The 21,377-nt window shown below is 38.9% G+C and overlaps 1 protein-coding gene across 1 annotated transcript in view; it reads left to right on the top strand.

Moving 5' to 3' along the window:
- CEMIP2 (cell migration inducing hyaluronidase 2) overlaps nucleotides 1-21,377 on the top strand; it is an 81,393-nt gene that overhangs the window by 13,970 nt on the left and 46,046 nt on the right. The window contains exons 2-6 of the mRNA XM_044939950.2: nucleotides 3,694-4,036; nucleotides 10,605-10,745; nucleotides 11,309-11,870; nucleotides 15,689-15,858; nucleotides 19,631-19,819. Of these exons, the coding sequence (XP_044795885.2) occupies nucleotides 3,706-4,036; nucleotides 10,605-10,745; nucleotides 11,309-11,870; nucleotides 15,689-15,858; nucleotides 19,631-19,819 (1,393 nt within the window). The 5' untranslated portion in view covers nucleotides 3,694-3,705. The remainder of the gene's footprint in view (nucleotides 1-3,693; nucleotides 4,037-10,604; nucleotides 10,746-11,308; nucleotides 11,871-15,688; nucleotides 15,859-19,630; nucleotides 19,820-21,377) is intronic.

Below are 21,377 nucleotides of genomic sequence, written 5' to 3'. Positions count from 1 at the left end.
TTGTTAATGGATGATCATAAAGGGGTCTTTGTCATACTTTCTCATTTGTTCCAGCAGGATGTATCCATTATTTTGTTCTGCTGCTTGGCACATGCAGCAGTTTCTTCAATAGCACCTTGAATCATGTTGTTTTCCCTTTGTTATGGAGCTTAAGCTTCATCTAAATAATTACTTTTGTTCAGAAATCAAACTCCACAAACCAAGTGCTTTTGACAGACACACTGACTCTCAGAATGTTCTTTGCCCCATGTGAAATCAGCATCAATTCCTGATTAGATTCCCTTTCTGTCCCCATTAATTTCCAGGTTGTTTGGGTCCTGGGAACACTTATTTGTGGCTTCTTTAATTGGTCACATTTTGTGTTTAGTGGATTTGCTGTAGTTTAGAGCAGTTTAGAGGTACCCTTTTTTGTTGTTTTGGCAGGGGATGAGGGGGATTAATTGTAAGAGTATTGAATGAAGTCAGGTGACTCTGAGATGCTATAGTTGTTAAGGAGGGGAAGTAGTGAACATCATGTTTCTTATTTATCCACAGCTGTTGCAGTAAGAACATTAAATGACAAGGCTTCTTTCGCTTTTCCCTCCTCCCTCCCTTCTTCCATTCTTTCTTTTTTTCTCCCTCCTGGCCCCCTTCTCTTTCATTTGACAAAATTGGAGTCAGGTTTCATTTAAAACTTATTCTTTTATTCAAAAACTAAATGCTTAATATAAAGAATATAGAAAGTAAAAAGGACTGCCTTTTTGCATTTGTGTCAGGTTCTCTTAGATTAGAAAGAATCATATATAGTCTGGTAGACTTCTGCATGAAGAAGTTCTGAGAATACTAAAGTGCCCTTTCAGACTCAACACAGTTCTGGTTATACCCTTGCAGAATGGATTCTTTGAAATTACTGTCTCTCAAGTGTTTTGGAAGACACCTTAGTGTAATTGTTAGTCAACATTCTTAGGTTCAAGTCCTGGTTCTCTGTAAACTAGCTAATTAACTTTTCTAGTCCTCAGTTTTCTGGTGTGTAAAATGGGGATAATGGCACCTACTCATAGATTTGTTGGATTAAATGTGTTAGGTGAGTTAACACATATAAGGTGTTTAGAACAGGACCACGTAAGAAGTGCTCTAGCAATGTTCAGTTCAGTTCAGTTCAGTCACGCAGTCGTGTCTGACTCTCTGCGACCCCATGAATCACAGCACGCCAGGCCTCCCTGTCCATCACCAACTCCCGGAGTTCACTATTTTTTAGAACCATCTTAAACATGATATTTGAATGCCTGCTATTTTTTTAAACAAAATTTCAGTATTTAAAAAGATAGTATAGACTTTCTCATTAAGTGAATTCACAGGCTATTAAGTGATAGCATGGTTAAAAATAAGTTATATTACCAAGATAACAACAAGGATGTGATCACTCACCTAAAGCCAGACATCCTGCAGTGTGAAGTCAAGTAGGCCTTAAGTATCACTACGAACAAAACTAGTGGAGGTGATGGAATTCCAGCAGAGCTACTTCAAATCCTAAAAGATGATGCTGTGAAAGTGCTGCACTCAGTTGGCCAGCAAATTTGGAAAACTCAGCAGTGGCCACAGGACTGGAAAAGGTCAGTTTTCATTCCATTCTCAAAGAAAGACAATGCCAAAGAATGCTCAAACTACCGCACAGTTGCACTCATCTCACACACTAGTAAAATAATGCTCAAAATTCTCCAAGCCAGGCTTCAACAGTACATGAATCGTGAACTTCCAAATGTCCAAGCTGGATTTAGAAAAGGCAGGGGAACCAGAGATCAAATTGCCAACATCCACTGGATCATAGAAAAAGCAAGAGAATTCCAGAAAAACATCTATTTCTGCTTTATTGACTATGCCAAAGCCTTTGACTGTGTGGATCACAACAAACTATGGAAAATTCTGAAAGAGATGGGAATACCAGACCACATTACCTGCCTCCTGAGAAATGTGTATGCAGGTCAAGAAGCAATAGTTAGAATGGAACATGGAACAATGACTGGTTCCAAATTGGGAAAGGAATATGTCAAGGCTGTATATTATCACCCTGCTTATTTAACTTCTATGCAGAATACATTATGCAAAATGCCAGGCTAGATGAAGCACAAGCTGGAATCAAGATTGCAGAGAGAAATATCAATAACCTCAAGATGACACCACCCTTATGGCAGAAAGTGAAGAGGAACTAAAGAGCCTCTCAATAAAGGTAAAAGAAGAAAGTGAACATGCTGACTTAAAACTCAACATTAAGGACGATCATGGCATCCAGTCCCATCACTTCATGGCAAATAGATAGGGAAACAATGGAAACAGTGATAGACTTTATTTTGGGGGGCTCCAAAATCACTGCAGATGATGACTATAGCCATGACATTAAAAGATGCTTCCTCTTTGGAAGAAAAGTTATGACCAACCTAGATAGTGTATTAAAAAGCAGAGACATTACTTTGCCAACAGATGTCCGTCTGGTCAAAGCTTTGGTTTTTCCCAGTAGTCATGTATGGGTGTGAGAGCTGGACCATAAAGAAAGCTGAGCAGAGAAGAATTGATGCTCTTCAACTGTGGTTTTGGAGAAGACTCTTGAGAGTCCCTTGGACTGCAAGGAGATCCAACCAGTCCTTCCTAAAGGAAATCAGTCCTGAATATTTATTAAAAGGACTGATGCTGAAGCTGAAACTCCATTACTATGGCCACCTGATGAAAGAACTGACTCATTTGAAAAGACCCTGATGTTGGGAAAGATTGAAGGCAGGAGGAGAACGGGATGACAGAGGATGAGATGGTTGTATGGCATCACTGACTCAATGGACATGAGTTTGAGCAAGCTCCATCCAGGAGTTGGTGATGGACAGGGAGGCCTAGTGTGCTGCAGTCCATGGTGTTGCAAAGAGTTAGACACCACTGAGTAACTGAACTGAACTGAACTGAAACATGTCTGCTTGCCTGTTGGAACTTGTTAGGACCACCTTGTGGTCCTCATTTGACAGATAGACTTTAACTTCAATTTGAAGAGCTTTACAGTAATTATACTCAAGGGTGAACACCTGATTCAGTGTCACCAAGGTACATGTTAAAAATATAAACTCCAGGGCCCACTTTCCACCCACTGAGCCAGAATCAGTGGGGTGGAGAGCCTAGGAATATACCTCTTTAACAAGCTTCTCTTGTGAATGTTATGCACAGTTGAGAAAAGCTGCCCTAGAACAGTGGTTTTCAACCGAGATGCCCATTAGAAAATCTGTGTCATTTAAAAGCTATGGTTGCTTGCCTCCTGACAATATTTGGGGTATGGCATTGGGCATTAACATTATCAGGTGATTATAGTGTGTAGGGTGGAGAAGCAGTGGCATTAGAAGTAGATCACTGAAGGTGATTGTTGACATAGTTTAATATATCAGGATGTCAGCTGACTTGATATTTTCAAAAAAGTCATTACAGTGGTGACTGGGGAGAAGGAGGGAAATGTTTTTGCTTCATGGGTACAGAGTTTCTGTTTGGGATGATGAAAATGCCCTGGAAATGGATGATTGTGATGGTTGTACAACATTGTGAATGTGCTTAATGCCGCTGGATTATACATTTATAAATGGTTAAAATGCTAAGTTTCATGTTATATATATTTTACCACACTAAAAGGCATTACAGTTCTCACATTTCTGAGCCTAAATTTTTTTTTTCTGTTTCTTTTCACAGTGACAGTGTATCATGCATGCCACTAATTCCAGGGGACACTCCCCTGCTTTCCTGCAACCTCAGAATGGAAACAGCCATCGTTCATCTGGCTATGTTCCAGGGAAGGTTGTCCCACTGCGTCCCCCTCCTCCTCCAAAGAGCCAAGCTTCAGCCAAATTTACCTCCATCCGTCAGGAAGCCCAGGCCAGCTTTGCTTTTTCATCTGAGGAACAGCAAGTCCAGAGAGAGCGCCGAAAGCAGAAGAGGCACAAAAATACTTTCATTTGCTTTGCTATTACTAGTTTTTCATTTTTTGTTGCACTTGCAGTCATTTTAGGAATATCCTCAAAATATGCTCCAGATGGTGAGTGCATATAGGAGAAGAAGGAAGGGAAGGAAATAGAATAAACTCTGAAAAATCTTTTGTTATCTTAACTTGGCTCTAGCTAACTTATATATAATTAGGTAATAGGAGCTATAACTTCTTATGAATGAGAGCAATTGTTAAAGGAATCCATTGAAAATGATAAAAGATTGCTCTTCCTTTCCATTTTGCCACTTTATCCCAGGGCTCAAGACCTTCTTGGAACATTTCTTTTCAAAACAGTAATATTAAGAGTCTTTCCTGAAATCTTGTGGCGGCACAATTTCATCTTTTGTAGTAAATTTTCAGATTGCCACAAGTTTTTAGTAATAAGAATTACTAAAAGTGAAAGTGAAGTTGCTCAGTCGTGTCCGACTCTTTGCGATCCCATGGACACCAGGCTCCTCTGTCCATGGGATTTTCTAAGCAAGAGTACTGGAGTGGGTTGCCATTTCCTTCTCCAGGGAACTTCCCAACCCAGGGATCGAAGCCAGGTCTCCCACATTGTAGACAGACGCTTTACCGTCTGAGCCACCAGGGAAGTCTTAAGAATTACTAAATGCAGTGATAAAGTACATTTAATTGGGGAAAAAAGTGAAAGCGATAGGATTTGTGTTCTGCCATTTGAAACCAGTTGAGGGGACAGTTCCAAAAGAGAAGCTCCCAGTATTTTTTGAGGAATAACGTGTATCCTTAAAGGAAAATATCCATTAGTAGGTATAAGTTCTGATACACTTGGCTTCATAGTTAAACTTCATTTAGGAAGATTTTAATTTCTAATATGCTTTTTGCTTTTTGAGTTGGTAACATAGCAGTACTTTGAATGATATTGTCAGTCAGTCTCAATATAGTATTGGTAAAATGTGTGTGTGCTTAGTCGTGCCTGACTCTTCACAACACTATGGACTGTAGCCCGCCAGGCTTCTCTGTCCATGAGATTTCCCAGGCAAGAATACTGGAGTGGGATGACATTTCCTCCTTCAGGGATCTTCCCAATCCAGGGATCGAACCTACATCTCCAGCATCTCCTTCATTGGCAGGCAAATTATTTGCCTCTGAGCCACCTGGGAAACCCCAGTAGCAATAAAGACTGGCCTTATAATACATCCCATCCATCTCTAAAAATCAAAGGGCTCAAAGCTGTGGAGAAAGCAGACTAGGCCACCAGGATTAGCACCATATTGGTCTGCATTTTTTTATCGTCTACAACAGACTTTTGTTGAATTCTGTTCAGTTCAGTCGCTCAGTCGTGTCTGACTCTTTGTGATCCCATGAGTCGCAGCACACCAGGCCTCCCTGTCCATCACCAACTCCCGGAGTTTACTCAAACTCACGTCCATCGAGTCAGTGATGCCATCCAGCCATTTCATCCTCTGTCGTCCCCTTCTCCTCCTGCCCCCAATCCCTCCCAGCATCAGAGTCTTTTCCAATGAGTCAACTCTTCGCATGAGGTGGCCAAAGTACTGGAGTTTCAGCTTTAGCATCAGTCCTTCCGATGAACACCTAGGACTGATCTCCTTTAAAATGAACTGGTTGGATCTCCTTGCAGTCCAAGGGACTCTCAAGAGTCTTCTTCAACACCACAGTTCAAAAGCATCAATTCTTTGGTGCTCAGCTTTCTTCACAGTCCAACCCTCACATCCATACATGACCACTGGAAAAACCATAGCTTTAACTAGATGGACCTTTGTTGGAAAAGTAATGTCTCTGCTTTTCAATATGCTATCTAGGTTGGTCATAACTTTCCTTCCAAGGAGTAAGTGTCTTTTAATTTCATGGCTGCAGTCACCATCTCCAGTGATTTTGGAGCCCAGAAAAATAAAGTCTGACGCTGTTTCCACTGTTTCCCCATCTATTTCCCATGAAGTGATGGGACCAGATGCCATGATCTTAGTTTTCTGAATGTTGAGCTTTAAGCCAACTTTTTCACTCTCCTCTTTCACCTTCATCAAGAGGCTTTTTAATTCCTCTTTACTTTCTGCCATAAGGGTGGTGTCATCTGCATATGTGAGGTTATTGATATTTCTCCTGGCAATCTTGATTCCAGCTTGTGCTTCTTCCAGCCCAGCGTTTCTCATGATGTACTCTGCATAGAAGTTAAATAAGCAGGGTGACAATATACAGCCTTGACATTCTCCTTTTCCTCTTTGGAACCAGTCTGTTGTTCCATGTCCAGTTCTAACTGTTGCTTCCTGACCTGCATATAGGTTTCTCAAGAGGCAGGTCAGATGGTCTTGTATTCCCATCTCTTTCAGTATTTTCCACAGTTTCTTGTGATCCACACAGTCAAAGGCTTTGGCATAGTCAATAAAGCAGAAATAGATATTTTTCTGGAACTCTCTTGCTTTTTGCATGATCCAGTGGATGTTGGCAATTTGATCTGTTTCCTCTGCCTTTTCTAAAACCAGCTTGAACATCTGGAAGTTCACGGTTCACGTATTGCTGAAGCCCGGCTTGGAGAATTTTGCGCATTACTTTACTAGCATGTGAGATGAGTGCAATTGTGTGGTAGTTTGAGCATTCTTTGGCATTGTCTTTCTTTGGGATTAGAATGAAAACTGACCTTTTCCAGTCCTGTGGCCTCTGCTGAGTTTTCCAAATTTGCTGGCATATTGAGTACAGCACTTTCACAGCATCATCTTTCAGGATTTGAAATAGCTCAACTGGAATTCCATCACCTCCACTAGCTATGTTCATAGCGATGCTTTCTAAGGCCCACTTGACTTCACACTCCAGGATGTCTGGCTCTAGGTGAATTAGTGCCTTCTTAAATGGATGTTAACATTTGAGAAAAATGGCAATCCACTCCAGTACTATTGCCTGGAAAATCCCATGGACAGAGGAGCTTGGTAGCTGTAGTCCCTGGGGTCACAAAGAGTTGGACACGACTGAGCGACTTCACTTTCCTTTACTTTCCTTTACTAGTTATAGGCTTCCCTGGAATGAATCAGATGGTAAAGAATCTGCTTGCTATGCATGAGACCTGGGTTTGATCCCTGGGTTGAGAAGATCCTCTGGAGAAGTGAATGGCTACCCACTCCAGTATTCTTGCCTGGAGAATTCCATGGACAGAGGATCTTGGCGGGATACAGTCCATGGGGTTGCAAAGAGTTGAACATTACTGAGTCACTAGTACACTTTCACTTACTGGTTATAAGACTTTAGAAACATTAGTCTATTTAGTTTTCATGGGTGATTTAAGGGTCTTAAAGACTTTAAGGTTTAGGGGGAGATAATGTCAATACTTGTAAAAAAGTAGACCTGAAGTAAGAGAGATGTTCATTTGACTTTTTATTTTTTTAATGTATATGTGTTTTTGTTTTTTTTTTTGAGTGTAATTGCTTTATAATGTGTTAGTTATTAGTTTCTGCTGTACAGCAAAGTGAATCAGCCATATGTATACATGTATTCCCTCTTCCTTGGATTTCCTTCCCATTTAGGTCACCATAGAGCATTAAGTAGAGTTCCTTTTGCTATACAGTTGGTTCTCATTAGTTATCTGTTTTATACATTGTAATGTATGTATGTCAATCCCAGTCTCCCAGTCCATCCCACCCTACCTTGCTACCTTGGTATGTCTCTATTTCTGCTTTGCAAATAAGTCCCTCTATGCCTTTTTTTCTAGATTCTATGTTTTGTGTTAATATAAAATATTTGTTTTTCTCTTTCTGACTTCTACTTCATTCAGTATGACCGAGTGATGTTGAGGTGTCTCTCAACATCTTTGTTGGCCAAGCCAGTGGACCACATAAAGAACTTGCAACATTGCTTTTCATTGCACATACCATTGACTTTCTTTCCTCTTTTCTCCAGAGAAATAACTATGTTCACTGCTGTTGATTCATTCTTTCCAAGCAATCTGCAGTAAATGGATGCTAGATTATGGAAAATCAGAGCTAAAATCTGTGGCTTTAATTGACATTTTCATATTCCAGCTAAGACAGTGAATTGGTGATGTGGTTCCTTGACTCAACATTTTTTAGTTTCACATTTTGGCAGTATAAGGGCAGAATATCAGTGGAAAGATCTGGTGCTGAAATATTTCAGAATCAGCCCTACTGTGGTTACTGCTGTTACATAACTTTAATAATGGATCCCACTATTCAATAAATGGGCAGCCAAGAAGATGGGGCTGGCTAAGCTATTTTTTGATGCTTTCTGCAGACTACATGTTTTCTCATTAAATGTACTTTACTGGAAAAAAACAGATTGGAATTTTGGGTGATAAAAAATTTTTAGTGAATATAATATAAATATTATAAATATTTATAAACAATTAAGGGAAATTATATAATTATTATAGTAGGCTTTAGATCTTTTGAGATTAGATTCCTTCTGAATTTTCTTCTCTAACTGGGTCCATTGCTTGTTTCTTGGGACCTACATTTGCTTGTGATATGATGGAGAATTCCAGTTAAATGTTTTATGGGTAGAGAGGGAGGTACAAGAAAAGCTCAAGAAATCCTCAATATTAAGTCAGAATGAATTCAAGACATTTCTTGTTTCTTTGAAAAGTTTGACTATTCTTAGTATATTAGTGATGATCATTGATTTATCAGAATTAAATATCAATGATTATGAAGCTGCTAGGACAGAAATTAATTCCATGAAGTAATTGCCAAGGTCTTACCTAGTAGGACTAATTTTAATGGTAGTGGTTACTATCACCTCAAAGAGAAAGCATAAACCAACAGGAATGCTTAGAAATAGATGTTTGCATTAGTGGTGTGCAAGTTCAAAATGAGGAATCACAATTTACTTCCTATAAAAAACTATATCTTTGTGATGTATGCAGTATCTCTACTTTTTCTCGCATTATCCTGTAGTATATACCTTCCACCTTCATACAAGTGTATCCTGTCCTTTCTAATCTTTGCTTAGTTTAAATGTAGGTGACATCTGGCTATTCTAAATGAGCAACCAAATGGACTTGGACCACAAGGGATATTTGCATCTCTAGTATTCATATCTCCCCTTCATGCCCCTCTTATTTAAATTCTGTCCACTCTTTGGGGGTCTAGGTCTGCTCCATTGAAGCTCTCTCAGTTACTCTAGCACCACCTCTCCTTTCTCTGAGCTTTTTTGCATCTAAAGAAACTACCATATTTTTCAGTATTATTTCATACAAAACAAGATTATATACTCTAAGGGCTGTGAGCTCATTCTAAACTTTATGTATTATAAACTTTATGAATTTTACACTATCTAGTCCAGAGTGGACAAATTGGTCCTCTATAATTATACTTGGTCATTAATTGGTCAAAATTGATGTGATAATGGAGAGAGTAGCATGAAAACATATACACTGCTGCTGCTGCTGCTGCTAAGTTGCTTCAGTTGTGTCTGACTCTGTGTGACCCCATAGACAGCAGCCCACGAGGCTCCCGTCCCTGAGATTCTCCAGGCAAGAACACTGGAGTGGGTTGCCATTTCCTTCTCCGATGCATGAAAGTGAAAAGTGAAAGTGAAGTCGCTCAGTCGTGTCCGACTCTTAGCGACCCCATGGACTGCAGCCCACCAGGCTCCTCCGTCCATGGGATTTTCCAGGCAAGAGTACTGGAGTGGGGTGCCAGTGCCTTCTCCGAATATATACACTAACATATGTAAAATAGTCAGTGGGAATTTGTTGGACATATGTATATCTGTGGCTGATCCATGTTGATGTATGGGAGAAATCAACTCAATATTGTAATTATCCTAACATTAAAAATAAATTTTAAAAAATTGGTGTGATATTTTTTTCCTCCCTCTTCCAAATTATAGCAGAAATGAAAGGTCTCATGCATTAAATAGCTTTGGCAATGCAAAATACTTTTTGTATTTTCATCATCATCTATTCAAGAGGCAAATTGTAGCAAAGGAACACTGCAAGGAAAGTAAACCTCATTTCTTAAAGGGGAACTTTCATATCACTCAACTTGCTGAGTAGTCTTGGGTTTGGCTTCTCTAATCTGTATTTTCCTCATCTCTGAAAATGAGAAGTCATGTTTTTGACCATTTGCCTCTTGCAGTTTTGTTGGGGAAATGTACATGTCTGAAGATACCGCTATTTATCAGCAGCTGCCTTTGTGATGAAGGAAGTCCCATTATCACCTGCTTTATGATTCACCATGCATAGGAAGGAATCTGGGAAGACCTAATATACATATTGCTTAGCAATTTTCCTGTTTGTTTGTTTTTTTTTTTAATTTTTAATCTATCAGTATGTTGTGAACTTATTTTATTTTCTAAACACAATTCAGAGTTTTGCCTCTTACTGTTGATTTGTTTCCAGAGTAGATAGTTCAGGGAAACTCTGTTTGTACTGGACTCTGACCCAAACTAGATGGCAGCAACTTGCTTTTGTGGTGAAACCTTTTTTATGTTTTGAGGAAGTAAAGGATTTGACATAGCTCTGCTTGGTGGGATGGGGTAGGAATTCCATCGTTATGGAAAGAAATTAAAATATGTCAGCCCATTACTTGTAAGTTGCAATAAACAACAGCAGTACTTGAATTTGTACACAAATATAAAGGTATTTTTGTGTCTTGCTGGTTTAATGGGGTATTGATGTTGCTTTGTTTTATAGAGAATTGCCCAGATCAAAACCCCCGTCTCAGGAACTGGGATCCAGGACAAGATTCTGCAAAACAAGTTGTTATCAAGGAAGGAGATATGTTTCGTCTGACCTCAGATGCCACAGTGAATTCGATAGTTATTCAGGATGGAGGTAAGTAACGGTCCCTGTCTATGGGAACAGCAACATTTGATGTTCTTTATGTAGAAAACTATTGTTGGCATTTAGAATGTGGTGTCACTCTAACTGGAGACAGGAAAGATTCCTAAGTTAGAACCGTAGAATTCAACAGCGAGAAGGGCCTTAGAAATCACTCAAATCAAGACCGTTGATTTATACAGAAAGAAAGAGCTCCAGAAGGTCATCTCTCATAGCTAAATCTTTGTTACAACTATGGAGAGTGATGAGAGAATTAATGTAGGTTAATATAGGTAAAAATGAGATTCAGATTTGTAGAGTCTTAGATATTTTTCTAGAAATGATTTACCTTTAAAGTGAATGGATTGAAATTCTTACATATGGGCATGTTTAGGTGTTGAGATATGAATTCTCCACTTCTTTGTTTTTAAAACAGATTCAATTTTCTAAGCAGACTTTTAGTAAATTCTTTTTCCCAACTGCGGAAGTGCTTTTTTCCCCTCTTAAGATGAAAGCTATTTTTCTGTATCTTAGAAAGATATTTCAGAAACTGGCTTACTTAGTGTTATTCCCTGCAGGACTGCTTGTATTTGGGGATGATAAAGACGGATCCAGAAATATTACTTTGAGGACTCGTTACATCCTGATCAAGGATGGTGGGGCGCTTCATATTGGAGCAGAAAAATGCCGCTATAAATCCAAAGCGACAATTGCCTTGTATGGCAAGTCAGATGAAGGTGAAAGTATGCCAACATTTGGCAAAAAATTTATTGGTGTGGAAGCCGGCGGGACACTGGAATTACATGGGACACAGAAGGCATCATGGACATTGTTGGTGAGAACTCTGAATTCTTCAGGCTTGACCTTTGGCTCCTATGCCTTTAAAAAGGACTTTTCCAGGGGCCTCAATGTGAGGGTCATTGATCAAGACACAGCCAAAATTTTGGAAATTGAGAGATTTGATACCCATGAATCCCAAAATGAAAGTAGGCGACTTCAGAAATTCCTGAGAGACCAGGATCCAGGACGGATTGTTGCCATAGCTGTTGGAGATTCAGCTGTTAAAAGCCTCTTACAAGGAACCATACAAATGATCCAGGACCGGCTGGGAAGTAAGCTGATCCAAGGGCTGGGCTACAGGTGGGCATGCATATCTTTTTTTTTTTAGCATGAAGATATATTTTACAATTTTTTATTTATTTATTTTTGACTGTGCTGGGTCTTCCTTGCTGCAAGGGCTTTCTCTAGTTGTGGCGAGCCTAAGCTGCTCTCTAGCTGTGGTGCTTGGGTTTCTCATTGTGGTGGCTTCTCTTGTTGCGGAGCATGGACTCTAGGGCCCTCAGGCTCAGTAGTTGCGGCTTGAGGGCCCAGTTGCCCCTTGGCTGGTGGGATCCTCCTGGACCAGGGATCAAACCCATGTTCCCCTTGTTGGCAGGTGGACTCCCAACCACTGGACTACCAGAGAAGCCCCATACATATCTTTTTTTTACTTTCCTTCCCCCTGCATATTAGAATCTGTGTCTGTGTGAGAGGAGAGTGTGATGGAGAAAGTCAGGTGTCAGAATGGCCACTACAATTTGGAAGTCTGGTTGCCTCTTGCTTTGAATTGGAGGACAGAATACTGGTTACAAAGCTCCTTTCTAAGCTTTGGTTTACGAAACACTTTGTGAATCTTAGCATTGAACTTGTGAAAAATTAAGAACAGGAGTGTGGTTCTGAAAAACAATCAGTTTAAGGAAATTGACTTCCTTCTTATAGTATCTTCTGAAGATCATATGAAATTCAGGCTAATTGAGGCACCTTATGAGTTGGAAGGGAGAAGGCAATGGCACCCCACTCCAGTACTCTTGCCTGGAAAATCCCATGGATGGAGGAGCCTGGTGGGCTGCAGTCCATGGGGTCGCTAAGAGTTGGACACGGCTGAGCAACTTCACTTTCACTTTGCACTTTCATGCATTGGAGGAGGAAATGGCAACCCACTCCAGTGTTCTTGCCTGGAGAATCCCAGGGATGGCAGGGCTTAGGGCCCCATTCTGAGCTAAGGTGTAAAAGTTGTCTTAAAAGCCTGAAGAGGGGTAGAACATGCACAGGTTTCTTTTTCTTTTCTTTCTTTCTCTTTTTTTTCTTTTGTTTTTTGAATCCTTTAATTTGAATCTTGTTTGATTGGCACTGTCCTGTGAGACCCTGGCACAAGTTGGAGGGCTAAGAAGTTCATCCAAATAGTAGTATTCATTCCTACAATTTATTCTTGTGTTCTTGTGCCATATTCTGGTTAATCATGATTTCTTAATGCAGTTCTGGGGAAGTAGCTGGCTCAACATTTACAAAGAAAACAGAAGTTTTCTGCTTACTGTTCACAATAAAGTCAGGGGATATCTGCAGTGAAAAGTTAGAGAACTTCAAAACTGGCATGTTGAAATGATCTAGTTTCTCTTTTTTTTTCCTTTGATGGTTGATTTATCTAGTTATTATTTTTTCCTTTGGTCAGTGTTGGAATGGAATATTATCTGTAGAAGTTGTAGAGAAAGTTAAGACAAAAATTAGTGAATAAAAAGGGTCTGTAATGGTTTTAAAATTCTTTTTACTCACACAGGGAATATTTGTTGTTGTTCAGTCGCTAAGTCATGTCCCACTCTGCCATCCCATGAACTGCAGTATGCAGGCGTCCCTGTCCTTCACTCTCTCCCGGAGTTTGCTCAAACTCATGTCCATTGAGTCAGTGATGTCATCCAATCATCTCATTCTCTGTCAGCCCCTTCTTTTCTTGCTCCCAGTCTTGCCCAGCAACAGTCTTTTCTAATGAGTTAACTCTTTGCATCAGGTGGCCAAAGTACTGGAGCTTCTCTTCATGCTCACGTGCAGGTATTTCTGTAATTGACAGACCTAGGAGTGAAAGCATGGTCTGCTTTCTTTATGTCATTATTGTTCTAGATTTGTGTGATCATTAGCTCTGAATGTTTTGTTTAACTTTTGGGGTAATCTTCTCCCTATTGTTTTCAAATTCCTTTTAAAATATTGCGGCTGATTTGACGGAGAAATTAGAATTGTGATCCTTTGCCAATGTTCCTTTGCATTGCCATTATCTCCAGGGTACATAAACATGCCCCTTTGAAGATAATGTTCTGGCACGTTGAAATTTTCCTCAAGTGGAGGAGGGAAGTAGGAGTGTTTTGGAGATAGTGTCAGTAGAATAGAACATTGTTTAATAGTTGCTGAGGCAGTTCTGGTAAATAAAGGAAGCCTCTGATAGTCTTCCTCTCCTTCCCTCATATAGGAGATAATAAATTGAATCATTCTTCATTTGATTCTTTCTGCTGTATCAAAGAATATAAATAGAGCTATAAAGCACAGTCAGCCAAAGAGTAGCTAATCCATGCAGGGGCGGGTGTGGGATTTGTAAGGATGTAGGCATGCATTGGTTAACTTTCATCTGTGAATATCCAGCCATCTGTCTAGCATAGATTATATTTGGCATATTTTCCCCCTACAATAGGAAGCTGAGATTTTTCTTTTCATGTTTTAAACCAGGAGTCTTAAGGCTAATTTTCTGACATTTTGTCTTTGTTCTTTCTTTCTTTTTTTTGAATTGACTTTGATCATAAGCTTGAGCAAAGTCCCTGGAATGTTTATCACAGTATCACAGTAATAAAATGGTGTTTTTCAAGTGTATTGCTTTCAACAAATAGTTATAAAGCATATAAAATTAAAAACCTGTTGAATAGTGATTCTATAGCTTTAATAATATTAAACTAATAACCCAGTGGTCTCAGCTTTGTTTGCACACCTGGGATCTTAAAAAGTCCCATGCCCAGGGCCCACTGTACATCATTTACATCAGGATCTCTGAAGCATAGGACATCCTCCCGGCTCCCCACTGGCAGTGTGTGCAGTCAAAGATGACACTTACTGGTCTAACCTCTGACCTGTGACTCAGGTTCTCAGTGTGGTTCCCAGACCAGCAGCATCAGCATCACCTGGGAACTTGTCAGTAATTCTATGGCCCCACATCAAACAATCAGAAGGTGGAGTCCAGCAGTCTGGTTTAACAAGCCTTACATTTAATTCTGATACCAATGAAGTTTGAGAACTCCTGCTCTAACTTGGTGGTTTTCCAGTGTGGCTGCACAGTCAGAGCATCTGGGGAAGTTTAAAACAGACTAATGCTAGGCCCCACCTGTAGAGATGTTAGTTGCATTGGTGTGGGCTGGGTCTAAGCTTGGATATGTTTCTAAAGCTCCCATATGATTCTATTATGTAGTTAGATTTGAGAACATTGCAGAGATAAGAGTGGAAAAGAGACCAGACAATAATCATTTAAAAAGAAATGGGGGCTTCCCTGGTGGCTCAGATGGTAAAGAATTTGCTTGCAATGCAGGAGACCTGAGTTGAGTCCCTGAGTTGGGAAGATCCCCTGGAGAAGGGAGTTGCAATCCATTCCAGTATTCTTGCCTGGAGCATTCCATGGACAGAGGAGCCTGGTGGGCTACAGTCCTTGGGGGTCACAGAGAGTTGGACACAACTGAGTGACTAACACACACTGGTGATCCAGTGGTTAAGAATCTGTCCTCGAATGCAAGGGATGCGGGTTTCATATCTGGTTGGAAACTGACACCCCACATGTTGAGTGGCCAGAAGATTAGAAAAAATAGTAAAAAAAAAAAAATAATGTGAATGAAAAGAGTGTGCATTGAGGAAGTCAATGATTAATTGGAATCATAGTAATCAGTGTTTCACCTGTTACAGAACTGGACAAACAGGGATTTAAAATCCAGGTGCATTTCCTTCTGTGATGTCAGTTTTTTCAGTCCAGTTTGTACTTGAAACCACATGTGGAAAAAGAGTTGGAGGGATTGACAAAAATGAAATAGAATTAATAGCACCTGTCATAACATCTGTGTTGGGGATTTGGGTCAGAACCATAACAAATAATCAGTTGCACCTGCTCTTTTTCCTTCTAGGCAAGCTTGGGCTTTGGTTGGTGTCCTTGATGGTGGCAGTACTTCTTGCAATGAGTCTGTAAGAAACTATGAGAATCATAGTAGTGGAGGGAAGGCTCTCGCCCAAAGAGAATTTTATACTGTGGATGGTCAGAAGTTCTCTGTGACAGCTTATAGTGAATGGAAGGAAGGTAGGCGAGCACAGTTTATTCTCTTGTTAATACGTTGGTAAGTATTGTGACAGATGTTTTTTAAAGTGACATTGTATTCAAATGACAGTCTATTTCAATTTCTCAACTGGTTGAAGAAGAAACCTATAGTTTTCCAACTATAGTTGATCTTTTAGGCTGAAACATAACTTTTTTTTCTGGATTAGAAAATGATCTAGTTTAGGCATCCTCAGTTGGACATTGTTCTTCATTCTTGAGTCATTAGGTGTGGTTAATGGATTTGTTTCCTAGATTTAGTATCAGTCGAACCAATCTGGGTGTGAGCTGTCTTTTATTATGTTCTGTGATAGTGAACTGGTTTTGTACTTTGGATCTTATTGTTATATAGCTGTATGGACAAATATTACCTTTGAACACACGCTGTGTAAACAAATTACTCATTTTCTTAGCAATGTTTCCATGATAATTCAGCTACTACGTTTATCTTATAGACAAACTGGAAAACGGAGAAAAGTACAAAATTAAAATTAATGTTTCACCCTATCATTCAGAGTTAATTAGAATTTAAAATCTATGTTCCCTCCCCTAGTGTTCATTTTGTTTTAACCTGCTTTCCTTTCCTTAAATAATATATTATAAAGTTATCTTAGGTCTTTACTTTTCTTGAGCATATTTTGAAAATTAGAATCCACCTTTCAGAAGAACTATCATGACTAACAATGATACTCTGACTTTTTTTTTAAAGGAAATTCACTGAAGAATTTCTGTATTTTGCTGCTAGATTTTTTTGGCTCCAGGTGAATTGGCAGCCTCCTGTCTGTGCTTGCCCACCACCTTTCTTTTCCAAGCCAGTATTATACCAAAATTAATGTGAAATGAGGAATTAAAAGGTGCTTTATTACATCTGTAATTACCCAGAAAGGTTTATTTTAGGCTGGCCACATACCTCTGTTTTTAGCAGTACTGTAGCAAAGTATTCACTGAAATGGATTTCTGGAGACAGAATGCCTAGGTTCATGTCCCAGCTCTTTTGCTTACTGTATGATGATGGCGTATGACTTTAACTTCCTAACCCTTAGTTTCCTCATCTGAAAGTGGGGATAATAATCAAAACTACCACATAGGGCTGCTGTGAATATCAAACATGAAGAATATGAGGTTTTTAGCACAGAGTATACAGTAAGCACTCAATAAAGGTTAGCTGTTTTAACAGTAATGCAAACATGACTTGGGATATAACTGTATTTTGTGTCCTTGTAATTAAAAAAAGAGTCTTTTGCTTTAAAACAAACAGATAAACAATTCCTGGTATGTAATGGGACTTCCACATGCTCCATTTAAGGAGCCTTCTGAGTTTGAGGTGAGGAGATGGTATCTATTTATGGATGAGGAGACTGGAATCAAGGCTAAGTTTTCTGCCTCCAAGACTATTGTTCTTTCAACCACATCATGGTTGCCTCTGGCAAAAAGCATAGGTAGATGAGAAATATTTCTGAGCAGGAATTTGGACTTGCATGAAGAGTTTAGTGGAACTTCTTTCAGTAAGATTCCAGGCGGAGGATGACAAACTTGGAGTCAACATTTCCTTTGTGAGAAATTTTGCTTACATTTTCACATTACCAATGACTGCTCATTTCTGGGAAAGTATACATTCTAGCTAGCTATTGTAGGATATTGTTTGTGTTCTGTGTTCTCAGTGTTTCCTATTTTCTGGAAGAGGTAGAAAGTCCCTCCAGGAAGCTAGGATGATGAACGTATTTTCTTTCATACTTCCAGTTCATTAGTGCCAGTAGGAGATATCTCAGGAAGGATTTTCTTCTACATCCAGAAAAAAGTGAAGAATTGTTGAATAATACAGATTTTTCTCTATGTAACCTTGCTTTTTTTTTTTTAACAGAAACAAATTCTAATGATCTTTTAAGTTAAAACTTAATTATCTAGAAATTTTTTTAAAAAACATCATTGAATTTTTTTATGAAAAAAAGTTAATGTTTCTTAGTTTCCCTTTTTTAGATAAATCTTTTTGGTTAAATCTGAAATTTTGGGTAGTGATTATCATTGCTACCATGATATTTTGGCTTATCTTTACTCTTAACCTGCCTGTTTTAGTTCTTAGGAAGGAAGAATGATATAGAGGTTAGGAAAATTGGACTCTGGAATTAAATTAGCATTCACTGTGGGCTCTTTTTTCAGCTATTAGTAAGACTCCCTGGCCTTTGCTTCTTTTATCTCTAATGCATATAATAGTTCCTCTATCTCAAAGCTGTTTTGATGAAAGGTTATTATGTATGTGAAATCCCAATAATTGTTAGCTATCATTGATAGTTATTATCTTTATTTAGACAAAATTCCATTATGGGCTTTAGTATTTATGTGAAAGAAACATAAAGAAAAGACACTTTACATTTATTAGGTTCCTTCCTTTTTTTTTCTGTTTTGTTTTGGTGCTTTGTAGAAACAGGAAAGCATGGTAGATCAGTCTAATGGAGCAGATTTCAGAACTTGCTCAGGTTAGGTATTATCAGGTATCCCTAAGACTGTAAGGATATTTGTATTATTCTTTGTGTCTTGCCTAAATATCCTGCATTTTGATTCCTCTAACTTAAGTAAATGAGTTTTTTTTTATTCCTATTATTGACTATTATTTTTTTTTTAATTAAAAAAAAATTTATTTATTTGGCTGCACCAACTCTTAGTTGTGGCGTGCGGGACTTTAATTATGGCATGCAGGATATATTGTCCCGACCAGGGATGGAATCTGGGTCCCCAAGCACTGCAAACTTGGAGTCTTAGCCACTGGACCAGCAGGGAAGTCCCTCATCGACTTTTAGGGTCAGTATCTTCAAGTAGCCCCACAGTAGTTTGTCAATTAATTGGAAAGGCTATACTGAAATACAGATAGTAAACAGATATCTTTGAAATATGGTGTTTCCCCACATTTCCATATTTTCCATAGCTTCCATCTATTCCATATTCATTTGCATTAAATCAGGTTTGGGACCATGACAGGTTGTATCATGGACACTTTGAGAAGCTAGGAACAATGTAGATGCAGTGCAGAAGCTTCTGCACTTGGTTGCATGTTAAAGAGTGCAAGTTAGAGAGATGTTGGGTCAGCTTTTCAGTTTCCATCTGCCTAGTTGGGAACCAACTCTGAATTTCAGGAGGGGGTCTCAGGAAAGATCAGTGATTAGTAGTTCGTGGACTGCAAGTCTGATGTTACCCCAGGAAAGATGCTGAGTTGGCCTGGGACACTATCACGTGGGCTTTAGGTCCCTTTGCAGATGGTCGTGGGGACACTCATCCCTTCAGGAGACATTTGATGAATCTGCACTGTGAGACAGAGCAGTGAATACATGGTGCTTTGCTCGCTTCACTGATGTCGCTTCCAGGGAGGTGAGCTGTCTTCCCATTGGAATGATACTAATCATACCAGAGAGAAATAACAGGATAAGAATACTGGAGAGAATGGTTACTTCCAAGAGGATGTTTGGGAAGTCCAGAAAGGTTTGCCTGAACTTTATAACATGAATAGTATCTTGGTTGACAAATTAAGAGTGGATGGACACTGTAGAAAGAGACTAAATGATGAGCAGAGGTCTAGAAGTGAGAAATCACCTAAAGCCAGCTTTTATTTTTAATGTTAAGATTCTGTGTGTTCATGTCCTATCTTTTCCTGTGCATGGGTCAGACTGAAGCATTGCTGGCTTACATTTATCTTTCGATTTGTGAATCAGTTGAAGGGGTTGATTTTAGAAAAAAAAATCACTTTGTTTCTTGCTTTTTGGTCTAGGTATTTCTTTTTCAGGTTTCTGGGTAGAGGCCATAGATGGAGTAAAACTGCACCTGCTGGATGACGTTAGTAGTTGGGAACCCGGAGATCAGATTGTGGTCGCAAGCACGGACTATTCCATGTACCAAGCAGAGGAGTTTACTCTTCTCCCCTGTCCTGAGTGCAGCCGCTTCCAGGTCAAAGTCAAAGGTATCAGACTGCTCAGAAGGCTTCTTGGGAAACACTCTTCTTGAGATATGATTCTTGGGATTCTTTGTTTTTCCTTGAGTCGTCATTGTCATCATCATCGTCATCAATATTGAAGGTCTTAGCAGTGGGGAGCTTTGAACACTAGAGTCCCGGAGGATGTTGGATAAAAGTAGTCATTGAGCAATAATGTTGCTGTTAATGATGTATCATAGACAAATCAGTGTTTTTATGCCAGTTTCTATGTTTAAAAAAGAAGAGATGCAAACTAGATGGATTGAATTTTTTCTTTCAAGATGCTTTCAAACTTCTGTTTTATTAAATTTCTATTAGATAATAGTAAACTAGGTTTATTTTTTAAATAGAAGTGTCTCTTTTTTATGTAAAAAAATGAAACTCATAGTCTTTGAGTGTCTGCTTTCTTGGCCAGAAGTAGATCTCACAAATATTTAAAATGAAACCGAAAAGATACTTTCATAAAACTACATTTCCTATCATAATCTTGACGAATGTATTTTTTGAGAGAGAGCAATATACAATGAGATCCTTACTATAAACTCTGTTTAGAAAGGATGACTGACATTTACCAGTTACTTATTTTGAGGCTGGTGATAGGCAAAGCTTCTTCCTTCATTGCCTCAGTTATGGGATTCATTATGCATTCATTCATTATATTGCTTTCCATGCTTCTGTAATAAAAATTATGCATTACACATTTATGATACAAAATAAAAGATTTTAGAGTAACTATTTAATAAGTACTCACTCAGTGGGTAATTTAGAACTTTCAAGGTTAAAGGAAATTTTTTGCTTTAAAAAAAATGAAATTGACTCATTTGGCAGTTTTTTCCTGCTTCAGTCAGTGTTGTACTTTTCCTTCTTGACCATACAGGCCATAAGCAGAAAACTAAAAACTAAAAAATCATCATACCATCTGGCATTAATTTTGTTTGGAAATTCCCATTGTTTTTAACAAGTATACATGATAATGAATCTCCATTATTTGGTTTATTTGTGTTTTTCCTTCCTGAGTTTGTATAGTTAAGATCAGATAAAAGCTCATTGGTAAAGTGTTTCTAAGTTTTTAGTAAAGGTGGGGATTTAAAAGTGCATAATCATATTAAAATAAGAAGTGGAAAGAAAAGGTGGTTATTTCTGGACTGTTAATGTCCAAATGCAGGTTACTTTAGCTTTAAAGGAGAAGCAAAAAAACCTTTCCACCCTATTATCAACATCTACAAAATCATTAGTTTTCCTAGGTAGGGCATGCACTGGGGTATTCATGTATCCTCAGGGGAGTAGAACAAGAGCACATGGGCAGGAAGCAGAGACAGCATGGATTCTTAGCTAGCTTCCAGATTATTGGTGCTGTTCAAGAGAAGACTGAACTATTGGCTTCGCCAAAAAGTTCATTTGATTTTTTATGTAACATCTTCTGGAAAAACCCAAATGGAACTTTTTGGCTGACCCAGTACTTTAGGGAGGAGTAAGCTCTCTGTGTGTGGGTTTGATAGTTGGGAGTGAGGGTTAAGGGCATTGAGTGTGGGTGATTAGAGTAGAA

This window comes from Bubalus bubalis, chromosome 3 (assembly GCF_019923935.1).
Source record: "Bubalus bubalis isolate 160015118507 breed Murrah chromosome 3, NDDB_SH_1, whole genome shotgun sequence".
NCBI lineage: Eukaryota > Metazoa > Chordata > Mammalia > Artiodactyla > Bovidae > Bubalus > Bubalus bubalis.
Note: the sequence above shows the minus strand (reverse complement) of the source record. Positions and strands in the feature narration are given on the sequence as shown.